General features: G+C 40.0%; 1 protein-coding gene across 6 annotated transcripts in view; it reads right to left on the bottom strand.

Moving 5' to 3' along the window:
• ddr2a (discoidin domain receptor tyrosine kinase 2a) overlaps window positions 1–20,345 on the bottom strand; it is a 29,918-nt gene extending 9,573 nt beyond the window's left edge. For all 6 annotated transcript variants that reach the window (XM_063892189.1, XM_063892186.1, XM_063892190.1 and 3 more), the window contains exons 1-3: window positions 20,203–20,345; window positions 7,777–7,890; window positions 279–381 (exon numbers count right to left, since the gene is read on the bottom strand). In XM_063892189.1, the coding sequence (XP_063748259.1) occupies window positions 279–381; window positions 7,777–7,858 (185 nt within the window). In that variant the 5' untranslated portion in view covers window positions 7,859–7,890; window positions 20,203–20,345. The remainder of the gene's footprint in view (window positions 1–278; window positions 382–7,776; window positions 7,891–20,202) is intronic.
• Between the last annotated feature and the right edge of the window lie 220 nt (window positions 20,346–20,565).

The raw sequence follows: 20,565 nt of genomic DNA on the forward strand, positions 1-20,565 counted from the left end.
GTATTACATCATTATACTGATACTCGAAGGCCACCCAAGTTCTTCTGCACACGTACTCACACAAACACACATGCCTCCTTAATGATGTGGCTGTAAGTAGAACTGATACCCCAATTTGCGGCTTACTGCAAATAAACAGGCACCTTGGAGGATAAGCCACCCACACACACACTAACTCATTATCAGGGTAAACATACCATGAAGCATGTGTGTGTGTGTGTGTGTGCGTGTGTGTGTGTGTGTGTGTGTGTGTGTGTGTGTGTGTGTGAGAGACCTACCTGCCATATCTAGCGGCTGTGGACTCCGACCACTGGCTGGAGGCAGAGATGTCCTCGTCCTGTATCTTCCCTCCAGACATGCCCAGAGGATACCGACACACACCTAAAAAACAACAAAGGTCAACAGATAAAGGTCAACACAGTACCCTGATGTTTGTTTAGAAACACCCATCCTGTATTTGAAAGAGGGAAGTGAGTAATAAGAGGCGATGTTGTTGATGAGTAGCTTTTTTGAGTTAAGCAATGTTTCTATTCTAACTTACTGTAAGTCCCTTTTTGATGACCAGTATGTAGTTTGGGAAAAAACAGAATTACAGAAAAGCCTAGGATTAAGTCATTATATTGCATCCAGGAAGATATAATATTTACTTTTGTTTTAGTTTTTCTTCCAAGCAACGTGAGAATGATCGGAGAAAAATGGTCACCAAGTTTCTATCACTGAATCTGTCTGGAAGTGTTTCATGATAACTAACTTTTTCTGCATCCCCTTTTCAGATGGAAATATTGCACATTTGTATCTGTTGCACTTTACAGTTTAAGGTTTGTTTATACAATCATTTAAAATAGCTCCCTCTTTACATTTATTTGAGCAAAGAACACTAAAATACACTTGCCTAAATCTGTAACAGTGTCTCTATTTAAGCAGGATTTTCTTTCCAGTCATGGTATTTAGGTCTACCTGAGTTATCACACCCTGAAACACGTAGCTCACCCTCACTTCTCTCAGAACAACCACAGCGCTGGACGGTGTTGAAAATTTGAAACCGTCCTCCAACATTCACCAGACATTTTTTAGACAGAACCACTTAAACCACGGCTCCTGTCAGGAAACCTGCAAACTGTGATGGATGGTGTTGTATGAAGGTGTGGCGTGGTGATGCGAGAGGCCTGCACACACACATACATATATATCCAAGCAACTACACACTTAAATCAAGGTTACCTTTTTGAAATAATAAGCTGGATCCATTCGGTGTTTCTGCCAGTCCAAACACCGTGGTATCAAGCAGCATGTGTGTGTGTGTGTGTGTGTGTGTGTGTGTGGTAAAGCTGGCAGGTTTGAACCCATCACGCCCCCACTGTGCGGTCAATAGACGCAGTATGCCCTCTGTTTCCTGCAAGTCCGTCCTCCCCCTCACGTCTCCTCTCACTCCTCCTGTGTGGTCTCACCCCTCTCTCTTTTCATTTGTCCCATTCAGTGGCGAAAGGTGATAAAACTTAACAGCGGGATTTGGAAAAGATTAATTGCACTTAGAGTCAGCTAGCTAGTGTCAAACTGAGCGTGACCCAGCCAACATGGAATCTATTACAAGGTTCTGAATGAATCAACTGATTTCTGGGTGTTTCCAAAAGCAAAAACGAAGTGTGATTTTTCATTGCACCTCATCTATCTTGGTTGCACGGCTTAGTTGAATTATGTTGACTAACATACCGCTGTTTAAGAGGATCAAGGGGACTATGTGCAGTCGTATCAACTACAGAAAGAAGTCCGGTAAATTTAAGCATTAGCTGAGGACAACAAACATTAGTTTTCATCCATCAGAAAACTCTGTGGAATACTTTTTGAATATTATCTTTAAATATTTTTGGAGAGCACAAAACTTTGTAATCATGACGGCTTAACTGTACCCAGAAAAGAGAAGAAAAACAGCGCAAGAGAAGGAGAGAGGTTAAAAGGCAGAGGGCTGGATAACTGAAAAATCAGAACCAAACAGACAGGAAGTAAACACTAATGGTAACACAGTATGAGCCATGTGAATGAGAATGAGGTCTGGCAGTGTCTAAAGACGGGTTAATGGAAAGAAAATGTGAACAGACTCGGACAGTTACAGAAAACCTTGATCGATGATCAACAGACTATTTTTGTCTTAGAGGAAGCAATACAACCATTTTATAATAAAAATTGTGAATCAGGTCGTTGGTTCATTGAGTTGGAAGCTGTGTAATAAGAGGGTTAATGTGCAGCGAGGCAGTGAGTAATGAATAAAGAACCTTCACCAACATTATCCCTAACATGTAGGGTTGGGTTGAGCGTGTTTCTTGGCCTAACATTGATAACTCCATTCAGCAGGATGTGACCGCTAGTTAGCCTCATTTATGGATAACAGAGCCTTTGGGAAAACTTAATTTCTGCACATATGATAGCGTTGGCTTTCAGGGGAAAAAAGAGGCGGAAGTTAAAGGAGGACTGACCCTGTTAGCCTGGCCCCTTGTCTCTCAGAAAAACCTTTGAGAAGATGCCAGCAACAGCAGAGCTCGAGGTTCAAGGCCTTCTCTGTCCCTCCTTTTCTCTCTCTGTGATTCTCCCTCCCTCTTCTTCTTGATCTTCTCCAAATATTTGCTCAAAAGTCAAGATGTGAAAATCCCCTGGAGGTTTGGGACCGATGACCTGATACTCTGCTCACATGTCTGTCTGTGTGCACACAAAACCATGGAAGCAACCACACGCACGCACGCATGCAGGCCTCGTCTTGGCAGTGACACAGTGACAGCTTACAGGAGGACAAACAAAAACTCTTCCAGATGTCTACATTCGCCTCCACTTTTCTCATTGCATCTTGTCCTTTCTGACCTCTGCTGCATGCTGCCCTCTCCACTGTGTAACCAATGACCAACATGTTTACATCCCTCCACTCCACTCCTTTTGTCTCGTATAAGCAGACCATACCAACAGAAATCGTCGTCACATTCTCAGCATATTAGCGGTATCCTTGACTGCATCTGGTTCCAAACTATTTTTTTAATGATAGGTGCGGTGCTCAAACTGCACGTATGATAGATGAAGTATAGCACAACCGGCTTCAAGAGAAACAGCAGAGATATCCAATACATTATTCCAAATCCAATCAGGGCAGGATAATATGACAAGGCACTTCAATGTTTAATACAGAAAACTGCAGAAGCTGGGATGATAATCACTGGCATCAAGTAGCTGAAATGTTGGATTTGTCCTTGGTGCAGCGTGTTCCAGAGGTTTCGGGGTTTAAGGTGGTTGGCGCTCCGGCCTCCTTTAGAAAGCCAGGAAAGCAGCACATGAGGTCTATTCACACAGAGGTAAAGAGGTTGAACAGACATTGAGACGAAGAAAGAGAGGGGTTCATTGCAGCCTTGCTTCTTTTACGCCTACTGTCTCCACACGTTGGCCAAATCACAAAAAGTCATCTTAATTTAAATGCTGCGTGATTGTGTGAAAAGGGTTGTGTTATGGTTCTTGACTGAAAATAACATCTCCAATCTAATAATAGCTATTTGATCATTTTTTGTAGCTAGATCGGGAAAAAATGACAGCTTTCATTGGGTTTGCTCACAGCCAACCCCCACGGATATTCTTCAATTGAATGTGACAAGTGATTGGCCCACTAATGCAGCCTTCCTTACCCTTACATTCTGTAGATCTGTTTTTAAATGAAAATGTTTGAAAATCTGCAATTAATACTTAATTGTATAGTTTTATACAGTTATTTAATAAATATTTAGAATGTTTTCCTGTAAAAATCCTTGGGCTGGTGATGAGTTTTGGTTGTCTTTTACCAAACTGAACGCCTTCATTCGTATCATCTGAATAAAGTACAGAAAAAGTTGTACTTGTAAGTGAAGCACATAAGGCTACTGGTTTTGGTACTGTTTTCTAAATGATACGCATTCAATAAATTGTGTAATTATTCTACGGAATATTGGAGCGCTTTGGTATCCGAGTTGCCATAAAACCCAGGTTCATTTTTGGCTTTGAATCTTTGTTGCAAAGGCTCCCTCACTTTTTCTTCTACCCTGAAATGGGGGAAAGTAACAGAGAAAATAAAACCAAAAATCATAAAATTACAGTGATACACACACAAGAAATGCAGCATCACTAGTTGGGGAAAACATTTAGCAATGGCTTTGGACATAATTGATGAAAATAGGAGTCATTATCAGAGTCTTTAACCACATCCTCGAGAGAGTCAGAGAGACGGCGTCATTATATGGAGCCGGATGTGTGACCGCTCTTCCAAATGTTGGTTTTTGCTGTGTTTATTTATCCATCCAACCCACTCAGAGGTGACCCCAGGGGTGAGCTATGGGGGCAGGGGAGTGTGTTGCTTCGGACGCACGCACACATACACAGATTTACCCCTCTACCACACACACACACACACACACACACACACACACACCACCACCACCAACGCTACCAGCAGCCTTCAGGTTTAACATTTAGCCACAGCATCTAAAAATATCAACCCAGGAAAAAGGTGGAAAAATACCATCCTTGTGTGGTGGAAAGAGGGAGAGAGAGGTGAGGGAGTGATGGACCAAGCTCTCTCTCTCACCTCTTGATTTTTTTTACCGCAAACCGACTACTGAAAGGCAGGTTTGTTCTGCAGTGTTTGCTGTCCAACTGCTGGCTTCGAGTATGCACGCACGCACGCACGCACCACACACAGACACACATGCACACAAAAAAGCCAAAAGTAGAAATTACAGCCGTTTTTAAATCTGATATATTTATGCTAATTTTCAGGTTCATATTTGTATTTTGTGCTCTACTGTGACATGTTCTCATGCTTTAACGTTCAACACAGGTCTTTATTTTTCTCATGCTGCCTGTGCTGCAGCACTTTTTTTCACCCTCTGTCTGAAACCAGAGCCCAGTCTGCTCTGAATGGTTAGCTAGACGGCTCTGTTGTGATTGGTCAACCACTTGGAGATGTCCCGCCACTTAGCCTATCACGTACAATGTGTTTGAGCACTAGGCAATAGAAGCGTGGGATGTCATAATGTTACAGAAGTAAACAAAGGAGTCCAATTAAGGCTTTTCAGGCCAAAAAAATAAAACATATATAGCCAATACAGGAAAGGATAAACCCCAAAATAGGCTCTCGAGTTTGAATCAGCTCTGAAAAGCGTTTTAGCCGCCTTTATCCCATTGTTTTGGTTTATGACCCACAACTTCACTGTTTTTGTTAACTTTACCCTCTCTTACAAACCTGGTGCACACTCAGAGGTTTTCAAATCTTAACTGATTTTAAAAATGCTTTACATTGAGTTTATGTGCTGGTGACACATTCCCGTCAGCTTGCTCACATGGAGTATTGCGTGTTCTTGCACAATATTCCATTGCAGCTCCTTTCAATTTGCGAGATTTTATTATCTTAGTCGAGGTGAACCCAATCCCGTTGGTGACATTAATATTATGTCCACAAAAGCCTCTCATACTACAGGATCTTTTGGACAGATTATCTTTCAGACCATTTGTGAAACGCACATTTTTTGGAGTGTGAATCTGACCCGAAATCTGTCAACCATTGCCAACGTGTAGCCAGCATCAGAGTTGTTTCTAAAGAAGCTAAAACTCTGGTCTAATGTTTATCAGTGAAAGCTGAAACTTTAGTAGTAGCATGAGTTTCAAGAAGTTATAAAATCAAAGGAAAATCCTTTCTCTTTTGAAAAGGAGTAGTCGAAAAACAAAAGTTAAAACAGTGAACAAAATCTCCTAATCCGTTAATTTATTGACTCAATGTTTACTGTAAACATCCTTGGGGAGAAAAGCCCACACCATAATAATACTGCTTGATTTGTGGCTGCTCTTCTCCTCTGCTCATGTCCACACCTCCTCCCCCCTCCACAGTGAAATAAAGTTCGCCCACTCACGAGTAAAATGGGAAAGACAGGGATGGTATAACTCCATTGCTGGGGAATTTTAAACAGGGGAAAGTTGGCACCACTCAACATCTCAGCTCTACTAAATTCAGCCATGAATATTTCCAGGCTGTGGAAAAATGACCCTCTTCTCAATGCAGCAGAACTAAAGCTTTCGACAGAATTATAGCTGGATGTATCCTGCTCCCATATATCAGAGCAGGTTGAGATTCAAGCTTTTTGTGACCCTGGAGATGATTTATTAAAAAAAATCGCTGGTGGTTTTCGAGTGAGTAAATCCCTTGGGGTCAGATTATGGATACAAAAACTTTGTCTTGAATGCTGAACTTGTTGAACTTTGACAGTGATCAGACGCACAAAGAGACCTTTCCATGACTTATGAGTGGTCAAATACTCGAAAACACACACACACACACACACACACACACACACACACACACACACACTGGAGAGAAAGACAGAGCCTATTTGAATGGACTTTCCTGCTGTCAGAATGTCTGGTATGCATTAGCCACAGACTCCAGTGGGATAGCTGGATCCACAGTATGCGTGTGCATGTGGATATATGCATGCATGCGTGCAAACACACACAGTCACATACAGCTTAAAGAGAGACAAGTAAAGAAAGTCACTCCCACAAGGGTCTAACACTGAAATAATTAAGTGTAGTTGAGAAGATGCCTCAGAAATTATCCTGTGAAAAATTTGCCGATTTCAAAATGGAGCAAGATTCTGAGGAAAATGTCTCAAGCATCCAAAGTTACATTCACATCTGGTTAAAACGGACAGAAATGCAGCTATTAATATATAGGCTTATGTGTAAGCAGACATATGCATGAAAGTAACCACAGTGTGCACACAGCGTTTTACTTGAAACTCCTTCTATAAAGCCGCTCTGTGATCTCTATCTCACTCACCCTCTCTGTGTCTTACTCGCTTTTTAAGAACTTCATATAAAACTCTCCGCTCTCTTTTTTTCTGTTAGCTTTGGCACAAAGAACAAATTTGTGTAGGTGTTGCAAAAACTGATTTGTGTGTGCAGCTCACTCTGTGAAAATACAAAGGATTTAAGGTACGGTCTTCAAAACAACTTTTTGTTTGTTTCGTTTTTGGTTTGAAAAATGTAATTTCTCTTCAGCACTGTTGACTGAGAAAAACCTCATGCTCTCATCAAGACCTCATGCTTGTTTACACCCTCAAAAAGAGGTTATGTTTAGAGTATAACAGTGAAGAATATAATGTCATATGTTTTACTTTGTAAGTAGAAGAGGGGGTGGATTGAGGCGGGAGGATGTGGAAGTGATGGGGCGTTTTTTTCCACTGCTATTTCTCTTTTTTTAAACATTGCTTGGCAGAGTTTGGTCAGTGTGACCTCTGTGTTGAACCTTTCTGACAAAACCATCATTAATTACCATCGAGCACATCACATTTATTATCCTTTCAGCAATGAAGAAAGCTCAGAGTGATGACAGAGGCTTTGAGACTGAAGTCATAAACAGGGTTTTTACTGGCAAATATCTGCTGTCATTTCTACCATTTCAACTCTGTCTCTGCCCACCGAATGTTGCTACTCTATTTCCTTGTTAAAAAATAAATTGACATCACACAAACCACCCGTACAGTGGAGGGAGAGCTGCAGAAAGGCGTGCATGCTGGGATCAAAGAGGCTTGGGGACCACATGGCTCCCACAAAGCAGCACTTATCCAAAAACTGAATCAGTCACAGTCTGGACTGGACACAAAACTCATTTTACAGTACTCACAAACTCTTAAATATGAGATCATTGCAGCTGGAGACTTGAAGACAAACACCTAAACCATAGCACAGAGAAATATAAGATGCCGTTTCAGCACAGACCTGGGTTGACCTGGGATGTGACAGCTCCTAACAGGTAGAGGAGGATGAGGAGGAGGAAGTGGACGTCCCACAGGCGCTTCATCCCAAACACATGCACAGAGACAGGCCTACAATCTGAAAGACAAGATGCACAGAGCAGGTTACAAACATGTGTGATGAACAGTTTATTGTAAAGTTTGACTGCAAGGCTATAACTGTGAGAATTATCTTTTGTTGGCAAGACAAAACTTTTTATTTTCTACTCACTCCTCTGTGTTCATGGGAACCACAGATTTGTTTGCATAAACAAGAGGAAAGGAGGAGTTTAATTGGAAGCATGTCTTTTATTCCACACAATAAAAGGCACAATAATTGCCACCAATCGGAATTTTCCATTTATTTAGTGCTTTATCACTCCATGAGAGACGGCCTATTAAATTCTAACAGTGGAGATATTTTAATAATAACCATACAAGAAAGAATAGTTCATATGCAATTAAAATGAAGCCTTATTATTTTACACATGACAAAGTAATTAAAGCAACAAATGATGTGTCAATCAATTATGAGTGAAGGAGAGAAAGAGACCTAGAGACACTGAGTCACAGACATGACTTCAGCTGCAGCAACACAGCGCCAACCAGCCGCCTCCGACAACCAAACTGACCTTTCAGTCCAACAACACAGCAAAACATTTACTTTCACAAAAGCAGAGTTAAAAAAACAGAGGAAGAATGACCTGCATTCACCCATAGTAACATCTCACACAACTTTTTGTATTAAATGTTGATAAAATGATAAGTATGTGTATAGTTTCCACACACACTATCAAACCAGCTCTCAGTTTGCTTCACAATGGCCCTGTCATGCTTTGGGGGGTTTCCCTCTCCTGTAGTATGTTCTATAGGTGGATGTAGATAGTCTGAAAAGTCTATGACCCCAACGTTCCCTTCAGTGAGAGTTTCCTTTAACATTAAAGCATGTAAACATGTCAAAGTACAGTCACCAATTACAAACTTGACGCTGAAAAAGAGCCTAATATATCATCTTTAAACAGCTTAGTGTTGCTATCTGACTGTGACCAAGTTAACTACTTGTAGAAACCAGCAGAGGCCCATTTACTAATGCGCAAAGTCTCTGTTATATAAGTGTTATTGTTTGCCCCAGGTTAAGTGTGTCTTATGTAACACATCTGTTGAGACACGTTGATGTTAGTATAAAGAAGTCTAGATGTTTTCCAATTGCTTTTATGTTTGCTTTGTCCACTGTCTAATGATTGAGTATCCCCATTGTAGTGCAGGCAACCGGCTTTGTGCTACAACTCCTATGTAAAAAAAATTGAAAGCAGGGTCATCTAAAGCCAATTAAACATTACACAAAACAAAACTACCAGGGTACTGTGGGAATTTTCACATAGACATCAATGTGTGTGTGTGTATCAGACGTTTCCTGGTCTTCATCATCAGCCAAAAACAACATTTTCCTGACGTTTCCCCGTTGAAATAACACAAGGATCAGCAGCCATGCTCCACACTGGTCAATGGGAGTAGCACTACAGTACAGGCCTTCATTCAAAAACTGTCCAATCTGCTGTCAGTGACTGAGAAGTAATAATCCCTTTAACATCATCTTTGTTTCTCTCTTATTGCTTGAGCTCATCAGGGGTTGTCTATCTATTTGTCTGCTAACTCTTCTGATAACCTCTGTTAATATCTGACAGAAATGAAGTGCAGGTTGACACATGCTGCACTCTGCCTTTTAGAATCCAGACGTGTTGTTTTTGAGCTCATGCCAAAATGTACTCTATTTATGAGCAGCTGGCTGGATTTTATAAAGATACCTGATATTGAAAAACTATTTCCTGTGTTTTCCACATCGTCTGGCTGCAGTGATTGGGCATGTGCATTTGGAAATATGATTTTATTTAAGTTTAAGTTTCCAAGTACAGGGGCTGTGGACAAAAATGTATTCTCCAAAGTGTTTTGAATTAAGAGTCAAATGCTTTGCCTTTAAAGTAATCCTGTAAAAACAACCCTAAACGTATGTCGTGCGACCAGAGTTGATGGTCCACCCACTGAATTTTGTGACACTAATTAAGGTCTGACTTGCCTCTTTCATTGTGCCCTCAACACATAATCTCATTGCTTTTTTTTACTTCCATTTCCTGGTGCTTCAGATTACAGCCACTTCCCACTGAGACGCCTTTACTAAGCTTAACTCCTCTCGGCTTTTCATGGCTAATGAAACACAAACACCTGATGGCTTGTGTGCATTAAGAAGTGAAAAATGTGTTTACCATGTGCTCAAGAAAAATGTATGTAAAGACTGCTTGTGCTGTTTCGTGGAAGAGAACTGAGGTTCAACGTTTGGAGACTCTCAAAGGACCATAATGGCGGGTTTGCATGTTTTAGCCCATTTACTGCAAAACACTGTACATTTCACAACACTGATGACCATTTGCTGAAACAGGCTTGATGTGGCTCAGTCTCTCAGTCTTACAAAATAAAATATAATCCAAAACTATCATGAAATATAATGTCAACATCTATTGTTCCCAGATGATGAATTGGTTGAAATTCTCCCACACTTTAGACCTTGACAAAATCAAAGCAGTGTATCTGAAAGTAATAATGAAACTCATAAAAGCCTCAGCTGCATTTTGAGATAATTTAAATATTGAAGTGTATGTCAGTTGCTTTGGATAAGAGACATGCATATACTGTATGTTTATATCCTCAGAATTCAAGCTGCAAATATGAGATTAAAGTAATTGTTATACTTTGAGTTTGTTTATTTGATTGTACAGTCATTTCAACATCAGAAACTGTCTTGTCTTGGACATGGTTTAGTGATTATTGAAATATGGAAAATGTATTTCCTGTCCATCAGTTGTATTGCTATACCTCCTCTGGATACAGCTGTGTGAAGTAAGTAAGTAAACAGCTGTTATTCCACCATAACAGCCTCTGCTATAGTTAAATCAGATCATCTAGCAGCACTGGAGTAACAGACACAGGTTCACAGCTCTGGAAACTTCTCTCTGTTCTCGTCTTACAGGAACGCAGCAGGAAAAACGTATTCATGTCCTGTCCTGGTTTCCCAAAAGTGTCTACTCCAGGAATTTTCTCATTTCACATTCAGAGATATTTAGAACATTTTAGGAAACACTGCAATAAACTTATTAAAACATGTTCAGATCATCTAAAGGTTTAACATGTAACTTGCTGTTTATTAATCTGGAAAATGTCCAAAGCATTGTGTTTTACATGCTTTTCCTTTCCTCAAAATGTTGTTTTTTCACACAGAAATCCTTCACTTTTACTGACGAGTATGTGCAACTTAACGTGTGACATTGCTCTTTAAAATGTACGGCTACACCTTGAAGTAACACAGATCTTTCTGAACGGAAAACATGGGAAGTAACAGTAAAACAAGAGAGAGACGAGGGGGATTTGAGACGGAGGAACGCAACAAGGACCAGCTGCACAAACCCTTCAGAGCTCCTGAGAGAAAAAGCAGGAAAAGGCAGGAGATACCAAAACCTTCCCCACCTGTATGTCAGACCAGAGCAGAGAGAGATACAGTTGTCTTTCAGCACCCAGGAGCACATACTGTGGGAATGAGGCTAAATTATTCTAGTTTCTTTTCTATAAAAACAAATCCTTCCACGTACAGCCCGGTGTTTACTGCTGATCATTCCGCAACGACCAGCAGACATGACAGTTTGGGTTTGGATATCACTTCTCTGAATGCTCTCATTTTTAAAGGCCAGATAAACTAGGTTCACCTACATCTGGAGGAGTTCGCAATAGGCTGTTAACCAACCATTCACTTCAGCCACTCTGATGTTAGCATGCTATAAGTTAGATGTAAGCAAACATTATCCCTGCTAACCATCAGTACGTTAGCATCACCAATGTTAGCAACCATTGCACGCATTAAGAATGAAAGTGGCTCTACACGTCCTACATATTTTTTCCCACTGTATTTTAATTAGCGTTGCATTGAATTTCTATCTGTCACATTTCGGTCAACAAATCACACAACCTCTCTCTAAATGTGACACAGTGACGTTTTTGGAGAACACATAGCCGTCTTTTTTCTTAATTCATCCCGACATGAAAACATATCTGTCAGACAGCTAACCTTCATGAAAGCCTACACCAAAACACGGCTCCCTCCAGGGTCACATTTATCAAAACAAACCACAGTCAGGTCCACTGACATCTAGAAAGGCTTTCAGAAAAGGAACCAAAAATAAACTTGGGCTGAAAGTGTGTTAGGCAATCAAAACAGGGTAATTTAAAGTAGAGAAGCATGTTTGACACATTCAAAAGACACATCAGAGAAGATCCAGACCTATAGAAACAAAGTGAGAAGATGCAGAGAAGAACAAGAACTTCAGTTTATCAGGGGATGTAGCCTTAAAATAATGCAAACTCCATGTGTACATTTAGAAATACTCGCAATATATTTGAGTATACTGGTGTAAATAATGAAAGTCAGACCTACTTTCCATATCTTAAAATATTTCCATTACGATATTATAAAGCATGACAGCCGTTTACAGCACTGTTACTTTCTCCCAGAGGATCACGTGTAAAAACAAAACCATATGTGGTAAATGATACCAAATGTGGTGGCAAATGACTGTATATACTGTACCAGTGGGAGTTATGGCATGACATTTCACATTAAACACAACATCTAACATGTCAGTTACTCACTCTGGGACTGATATACTGTAGGTATGTGAGAGTGTAACACAGATATGTTAAAGTGCTTATAATCAGAAGAATAGAGACTGGACAGACATTAAAAAAACACTTTGACTGGACTTTTGTGTTAATCTAGGTTATTATTCAACAACAAATGTTAACAGGAGCACGCACAGTTGATTACGTCAACTTTGAGCAGAACGTTCCTGAATAGACGATTGACCTGAACGTCTACTTCTGGAGGAAAAATTGTCTGCGGCCCATAACTATCAGCTCCCACTCTGCTCATTCAGGAAGTGGTGAAGGTCAGATACTCCCCTCAGAAACCCACAGAGCTCAAACACACAGAGATACAGGTACTGTAGTGTATGCACAAATTACATATATTTGAGAATCACAGATTAGTCATTGGTAAATAATGTTTCGGCATAGTTGTACTTTACTTGAGTATCTTAATTTTATGCTACCTATACCTTTACCCCACCTTTAAAGGTATAGGTAAATATTGTAATTTAGTTCACTGCATTAACAAAACACTCAAGTTTTAGAGTTAACATACATGAGAACACATGCTTTAAAATACAGAAATGCAATACTGTACACAATAAAAACAATTGCCCAACTTTGACAATCTCCAACACCACAATGATGAGACAAAAACACTAATTGCATTTGTATTCATAACATACAAAGTGCTGTCTTGCATATACTCAATACTTTTTACATTTGATAATTGCAGTACATTTTGTTTATTATAATTCTGTACTCTTGCAACATTTTAATTCACTTTGACTTATAATGGAGTAAATCATAGTATTTCTAATTGTACTGAAGTAAAGGATCTGAGCACTCCTTCTATCCCCTTCTCACAGGACAGGCCATAAATAAGTATTTTTGCAAAGTACTTTAATCTTCCGACACACAAATCCACCTCCAACACGTCTTGCAACTGCAGAAACACTCCCATGTGTTCAGTAAAGCTCGCTGCCATGTCCTCCAGCAGTTTTATTTTGTTTTCCCAGGCTTTCTTGTTTGTATAAATAAATCAGATTTTCTTTGGAGGGTCGAGTCCAGCCCGCTGCCGCACCACCAGGTCCTGCACCCTGGGAAAGACGGTAATGCCAACACGCAGGTTAAACTGGCTCTGTTCCCGGTCTGTCTCTATCACACACACACAAACACACACAGCAGAGTCAACACTGTGGGCTTCACCGTGAGCCTCGGCAGGTCAAGAAAAGCTGAACGCTCCAAAGACTGTCTGAGAGGAGGAGGCACAAAGCTCCAAGGTTACAAATAACCAGAGATGGAAGAAGTACTTTACCTAGGTAAAAGTAGCAAAACTACAGTGTAAAAATACAGAATTCAAAGTCGCACTTGAGTAAAAGGAAAAAAGTACTAGCAACAAAATATACTTTAAGTAAATGTGTTCGTAAAATTTAAGCCCCGTATATTTTAATTTATTGTGACATTACAATTAAGACTATTACATTTCACCAGTGCCAACACATAACATCTCTTGATCACAAAGCTCAAACAAAGGTCATCATTTCTGTTAAACTCCATAACGTCAAATGTAAATGCAATTATTTCAAATAGTTCAAATAACAAAGTGACAAGATGATCTGCAAGTTCAGCATTTTGTGATCAAATGATTAGCCTGTAGCCAAATGTTGGATTCTTGCTTTTTAATCTACCCACAACTCATGTACTTTATGAGTGTAAATAATAATCAGTGAGTTTTACTTTTTACTGTCACAGCTGCATTTATTGTCAAGAGATTCTCCTGTCCATTATTGCAGCTGTATCTGCAGTTTGAAAGACAATATAGGTATTTACCTGGAGTAGAGACCAGAATCTATGCTAGCAACTCTGTGAGGCCGTATTCAACTGAAGCACAGCTGAGCTTTGAGCTAAATGCAATCCATATGACAAACTGATACATACAATGTGAATATATAAAATATATATATAAAGCTGGAGCCATAAATCTATTGCGTGGGGCTTTAGGGGGTCAGGCGGTAGAGACCCATACAGTATAACCGCAACATCCCCGGTTCCGTTGCACATGGGGAAGTTAGAGGCCCAAATATGACTAGAAAAATGTTATTTTCCCTGTTAAATGTTCAATAAATTAGGCCAACATTCTGCTTGGTAAATGAGATGCAAAGAAAAGGCAGTTCTTTTTTGCACAACGTTAAAATAATATCAACAACTACTCCTGCTCAAATCTACGTCCTCCAGACATCATGCCCCGGCCTCATGGCTATAAACTGCATGTACGGTATATATACAGTATAAGGGTGTGTGTGTGTTTATGTGCACTGTTGGTGCTAGGCCTGATTGCTATACAGTGTGCCCGTATGCTGCGCAGCGTAACCATCCACATGTGTTTTCTATTAAATCTCCTTGTTTCTCCCTGAAGGCTGAAACATAGCATCACAGATATTTTATTTTTATGGGACTAAGTGAAATCCAAATCACATTTCCCAATCAGACCCAGGTGGAGCCATGTAAACACACCGCAGTAAAAGTCTGAGAGAGAGGTGCACGGACATACATGCAGGCCTACACCCACACCCACACATGTAATTAAATGTGCTTGACAAGAAAACAACCCTCTATTGTCTCGGGAAGATGTGACACCTGTGGAGAAGGGTTCCAGTCCACATGCTTAATTTTAGGCTATCTTACACCACATATGCACATGTAATGATATAGATCTAGATCTAGAGAGAGGATTTAAAACGAGACTGTGCTGCGTAAGCAATAGTTTCACAGTAATATGAAACTACTTTTGGGGCTGGTTAAGTTTTGAGGTTTGTCTTTAACACTAACTTCTCTTGTTAAAGTTCTGCAGCAGGTCAGAGCACACCTGCTGAAGCTCTTCACTGATGGTGCCTTCAGGGACCTATAATTACAGGTGTGCAGGTACTCTTAAAAGTCAACCAGCTGATGCTTAATGCCCGCAAGGGAGACAGAAAGTGAGAAAGTGCAAGAGAGGCTGTATTTAATCTACCTGCAAAATCTGACCAATATTTCAACAAAGACTCCTTACAGTTCGCTGTGAATATATTGTGCAATGACAACGGTTGTGTTTGTTATGTAAGGAGAGAAGAATTAAAATCTTCAACTCCATTTTGATTGAGAATCCAGGCCCGGAACTTTACAGCTACACTGTGAGATTGGAAAAAACACTCGTCGACGCCAAGATTCCATTTTTTTTCCATTTCCCTCCGTTCGAGCAGCGGTCCATCCCCTGCACGCTGCGGAAATCTAGAGCATTACGACGTTGAGCTACGACGAGAACAGCTTTCTTTCATTTCAACAGCGAAAGCAGACCTGTATTCCTAAACTAAGCATATAATGACTTAATAAATACCAGGAGTATGCATTTATAATCTAAGTCGAGGAGCTTGACATTGTAAAGAAGGACATATGCCAGGTTCACTTTTGTATTTTGTGCCTCTACTGAGACAAGTTCACAGACTTGAATGTTCAAAAAGCTCTTTATTTTTCTCATACTGCCTGTGCTGCATCACCTCTTTTCACCCTCTGTTTGAAACCAGAGCCCAGTCTGCTCTGATTGGTTAGCTAGCCGGCTCTGTTGTGATTGGTCAACTGCTTTAGAGATATCCCACCCCTTGGCCTTCATGTACAATGTGTTGGAGCGCTAGCCAATAGAAGCGCAAGTGTGACATAAAAACCAAAAGCAAAATAGTGCCTCTTTAAGGACATATTCTATACTGTTGTGCTATATTCTGCAGTACAAAAGTAGTGTCAGTTCAATGAGTTTAAAGTATGTGAAGTATGTGTCTTACTGTTGGAGCTGGTCAAGGTGAAGTCATTTTGATACTATTTTTTATTCCAGTCTAGTGCTTTAAAGTAAGGGTAAGGCCACTCAAAAGGATCCAAATATAAATCTCAAAGTTCTAAGGGAGATGGAATAAAGACAAAGAATGTTCTCCTAAATACACTTGTGCAAAGATTTGAGAACGCAGCCAGTCACTGCTTTTTTCAATTCAAGTCACAAGCCAACAATAATGTAAATTACTGGCTTATATGTAAAAAATCCTCACATTTTATAAGCTTATCATGTGATTTCAATGTAAATCTGAAAAGTAAATTTAGATGTCAAATACTGTAAATGTGGATAGTCAAATCCACTATAGTTCCAAGTAAAATATGATGAAAGTATCTCAAAAAGTACTTCAGTAAAGTACTTAAATGAATATACTTGCTGTTTTTACACAACTGCCAACACACAACTCCACTCTCTACACATTCACTTAAAAAACTACAGAGCAGATAGTAACATTTCTATAAAAAGGCCAATGAGGTCCATGCAGCGTGATACGTCAGCAGTGACAACTCATCCGCTGCCCGGGCTGTCGTTGCACACAGCGGCAGCCTGCAGCAGGTCATGAGGTCCTTTTGATGTTAGAATATATTACCTCAGATCTTCCCTGACAGCCTCTAATCAGGGAGGACATGAGGAACGGAGAGACAAACAGACCAACAAAAAGAGAGTGCTTCTTGTAAACAGGAGAATGAGGAATGACTAAATGACTGAGGACACGTGCAAGCACAGAGCAGGCACTGTGTGTTAATGTGCAGTGGTGCAATGTGATGAAATACATTTACTACAGTGCTGTATTTAAGTACAATTTTGAGGTACTTGGAGTGTTTCCATTTTAGGCAACTTTCAACTTCTACTACATTTTGGATATTCTTACTGCACTACGTTTATTTAATACTTTGTTTAAAAAATGTAGCAACAGTAAAGTGATGCTTACACATTACTGCATCTACAATTGGATAATATAATAGACATTTTTCTGAAATGAGCCGTTCTGCATAATAAATACTTTTACTTTTGTATATTTTATGCAAATACTAATGTACGTTTACTTCAGTATGATTGTTTTTCACAACTACATTTAGTTTTTTTTAATTTGAGCTGCCATCTCTGCAGTCTGTATCAAATCAAACAACCTCTCAATACCTTCATTAATTGTCCCAAAATGGAAAAAATAAAAATAAAAAACATCATATTTCCTGTCACTAAAACTACATCAACATCTCATCAGGACCCAGACCTCAAGACAGAGACAAACAAGTAATTGAAGCTCAGAAATAAGAGGGACAGAAGCGGGCCTGCTTCAGGCTACGAGTAACCTAATCCCCCTCAAATGGTAGTGATGAGTGGGGTGCTGCTTTGGGCAGGGTCGAAGTTCAAGCACGTGTGGGAAACAAAGTCAACAGTATTTAAGGGAGGATGTTCCCTGAAATGCTGCTATTTATACCAAATTACAGCATGCACCTCAGCTAGCGAGTGCACAGCTGGTTTTCTCTTGCCAGAGGCATTGATTTGAAAACTCTTCCAATCAAACAACGTCTGCCTTGAGTTACAGCCGAGCTAAGTAAGCACTGGGTGCCTCCAGTGCAGTGTTTTGAATGTGGGATTGAAATGACAGACTTTGCTGTGGTGTGTGATTAGGGTCTGTATGTGAGGATGTCAGTCAGCCTACAAACATTGGAGGGAAGGGTGGCTAATTGAAATGACATGTCAGAAAGATGCAGTGATAACACACACATCATTTTGTTCCTCTATCCTCTTTTTTATAGAGTGTGTATAGCCTATATGTGTGCGTGCATCAGATTTCAAATTACAGCCAGATAATGGAGCGATTGCGTGGGATCAAATCCCCCTTAAATGTTGTCTCCCTCAGTGTTTTCCATCTGTCTGGACAAATAAAACACACATAATGTCGGTACATTATCCACTCCCCTCTGAAATCGACCACAGGCATTTCATATATTTTCCTGTCATAAGCAATAAACCCTTCTTTCCGCTTGGACAATGAGCTTATTTACCCTGATAAAGATGGTTTCCTATATAGTTCCAGCCAAGACAGCACACAACAAAAACAGCCATAAAATAAAAAAACCACGCCCGAATACTCTTATACTGTCATAAATCATTTGTGGAAGTCAATGCGTCCCCAAACTTAATTTGTGGTCAAGTTTTGTAATTTCACTTTTTGTTGCCTCAGCTTGCTTTGTCTTCTTGTGTTTTTATGATTTCTTTGTTCCCTAGGATATGACCAGCACAAAGAAAAAAGCCTGGCTGAAGAGAGGAGAACTGATAGAAGTCTCAAAGTGAGACAATACAAGCTTGATTCTCATTCAAATCTAAATGTTTCATGACATTGTAGATCTTTATCTGGATACTGAAATACGCATGGATTTTCAACTATGACAAACAGTTTGCTATTGAGGTTTTAGAAAGCTGTAAAGAGACATTTTCACAAAATTGAAGATAGAGACAATATTTTGAGGTGTAAACAAAAACAGTTTGAAAAGCATTAAAGCAATTTAAGGAAGATCTCAACATCCTGCGGGCCTGCAGCTAAGGATTATCCATACTTTTGTATCGATCAATGAACTATTTTAACTTAAAAAAAACCAACTAAATAGTCTCAAATTTCCAAGTTACTAGAGCTCAAAGTCTATTCTATTTGAAGACTATTTTTGGATCAACAATCACAAAACCTATTTTTATTTGACTTCGAAGATGTAAAATTGGCAAAAGAACTACAATTGGAGAGGCTGAAAAAAACACATTTTGGGGATTTTAGCAACACACACACACACACACACACACACACACACACACACACACACACACACACACACACACACACACACACACACACACACACACACACACACACACACACACACACACACACACACACACACACACACACGCACCTGACCTGAGGGTCACCTTACCCTCTTTATAACAATTACTCCATTGATCAGCTTCACCTCACCTCTCTTCTCGCTGACTATTCACATTTTAGAGCTGTGAGCTCATACATATTCTTGAATCTTCACAAAACTCTTCTGTGTCTAGTTGGGTTAACAAATAACTTCAACAAGGTAGAAAGAGAGGCCTCTGTGTGGAACAACTATCGCCCACATACCATCGGTGGACACCTACGTACCACCTAAGTAACACCTGCCTAACACTGAAGAACCTACACACCACCTCCACCACTCAAAAGCAGGACATGCACTGCAGGGACGGGAATCTTTTTTCAAAGCTGTAACTTGAGTATTCAACATTTCATCAGCTGACCACAACAAACCATAAATGAGGCAGTTGTTAAAGTTTTCCAAAATATACTTACTGACTCCCCCGCCACAATAAGGCAAACAAAGATGCTGAAGCTTGATGCAAGGCATTCAAATAAGAGTCACATCATTGTCCCACTTCTTATGTCGCTTGTAAAAAGATGACATTTAGAGAGAGAAGCCTCCTTCATTTATACTCCTTTCTTCAACCATGATTATTATTTGAAGTGAAAAGGTGTTTAAATCGCGGAATGAGCCTTAATTACATATAACCACAGCCAAGTTAAACAGCATTTATTAATGGCTTCAGTTGGAAACAGCTGGATCTGCAGCAGAGCAGAGAGGACTTTGAGTCTGGCATCGCTCTATTCTGCAGTTTCAAAGAGTGGACAGCAAATCAAAAGCTACTTCACACAAAAGGTACATGGAGTTCAAACGTGCAACTCAGGCTCCAACTGTGAAATACTTAAAGGAAACTTAAAGGTACTCTGATGGGCTTTGTGAAACATGGTCAGATTGAGTTTTAGAGACAATGGTTTGAAACAGCAAAGAGTTATGGTTAAAAGTCTAAAAGGTAATGATTACTTACTTTTAAGACGTCCTATCCGTTCAGACCATTTGTTCGGGATTATTCCAGTGAGTCAGGACGGCTGGATGTTACAATCAGAGCCCTTCTCGCTTGCTTGCCCTCAGACCGTCAGTCGCCTTCACCCGGGCTGATGTAAGACACCCCTGCACACATAGGAAAAAATTGAGGGAGAAGAGAGAGAGAGGAGAGGAGAGGAGAGAGAGGGGGAGGCAACAAAAAAAACCTTCACATTCTGTGGATTCTTGGGTGAGTGCCAAAGTCCCAGAATTCCACATGCCACACATAAGGTTTCAATTAAGCGCGAATCCAACGCTCCATCAGAAAGCTTTCTTCTTCCTCCTGAAAAGAGTCTTTCTTTGACAG

Source organism: Eleginops maclovinus, chromosome 9 (assembly GCF_036324505.1).
Source record: "Eleginops maclovinus isolate JMC-PN-2008 ecotype Puerto Natales chromosome 9, JC_Emac_rtc_rv5, whole genome shotgun sequence".
Classification (NCBI taxonomy): Eukaryota; Metazoa; Chordata; class Actinopteri; order Perciformes; family Eleginopidae; genus Eleginops; species Eleginops maclovinus.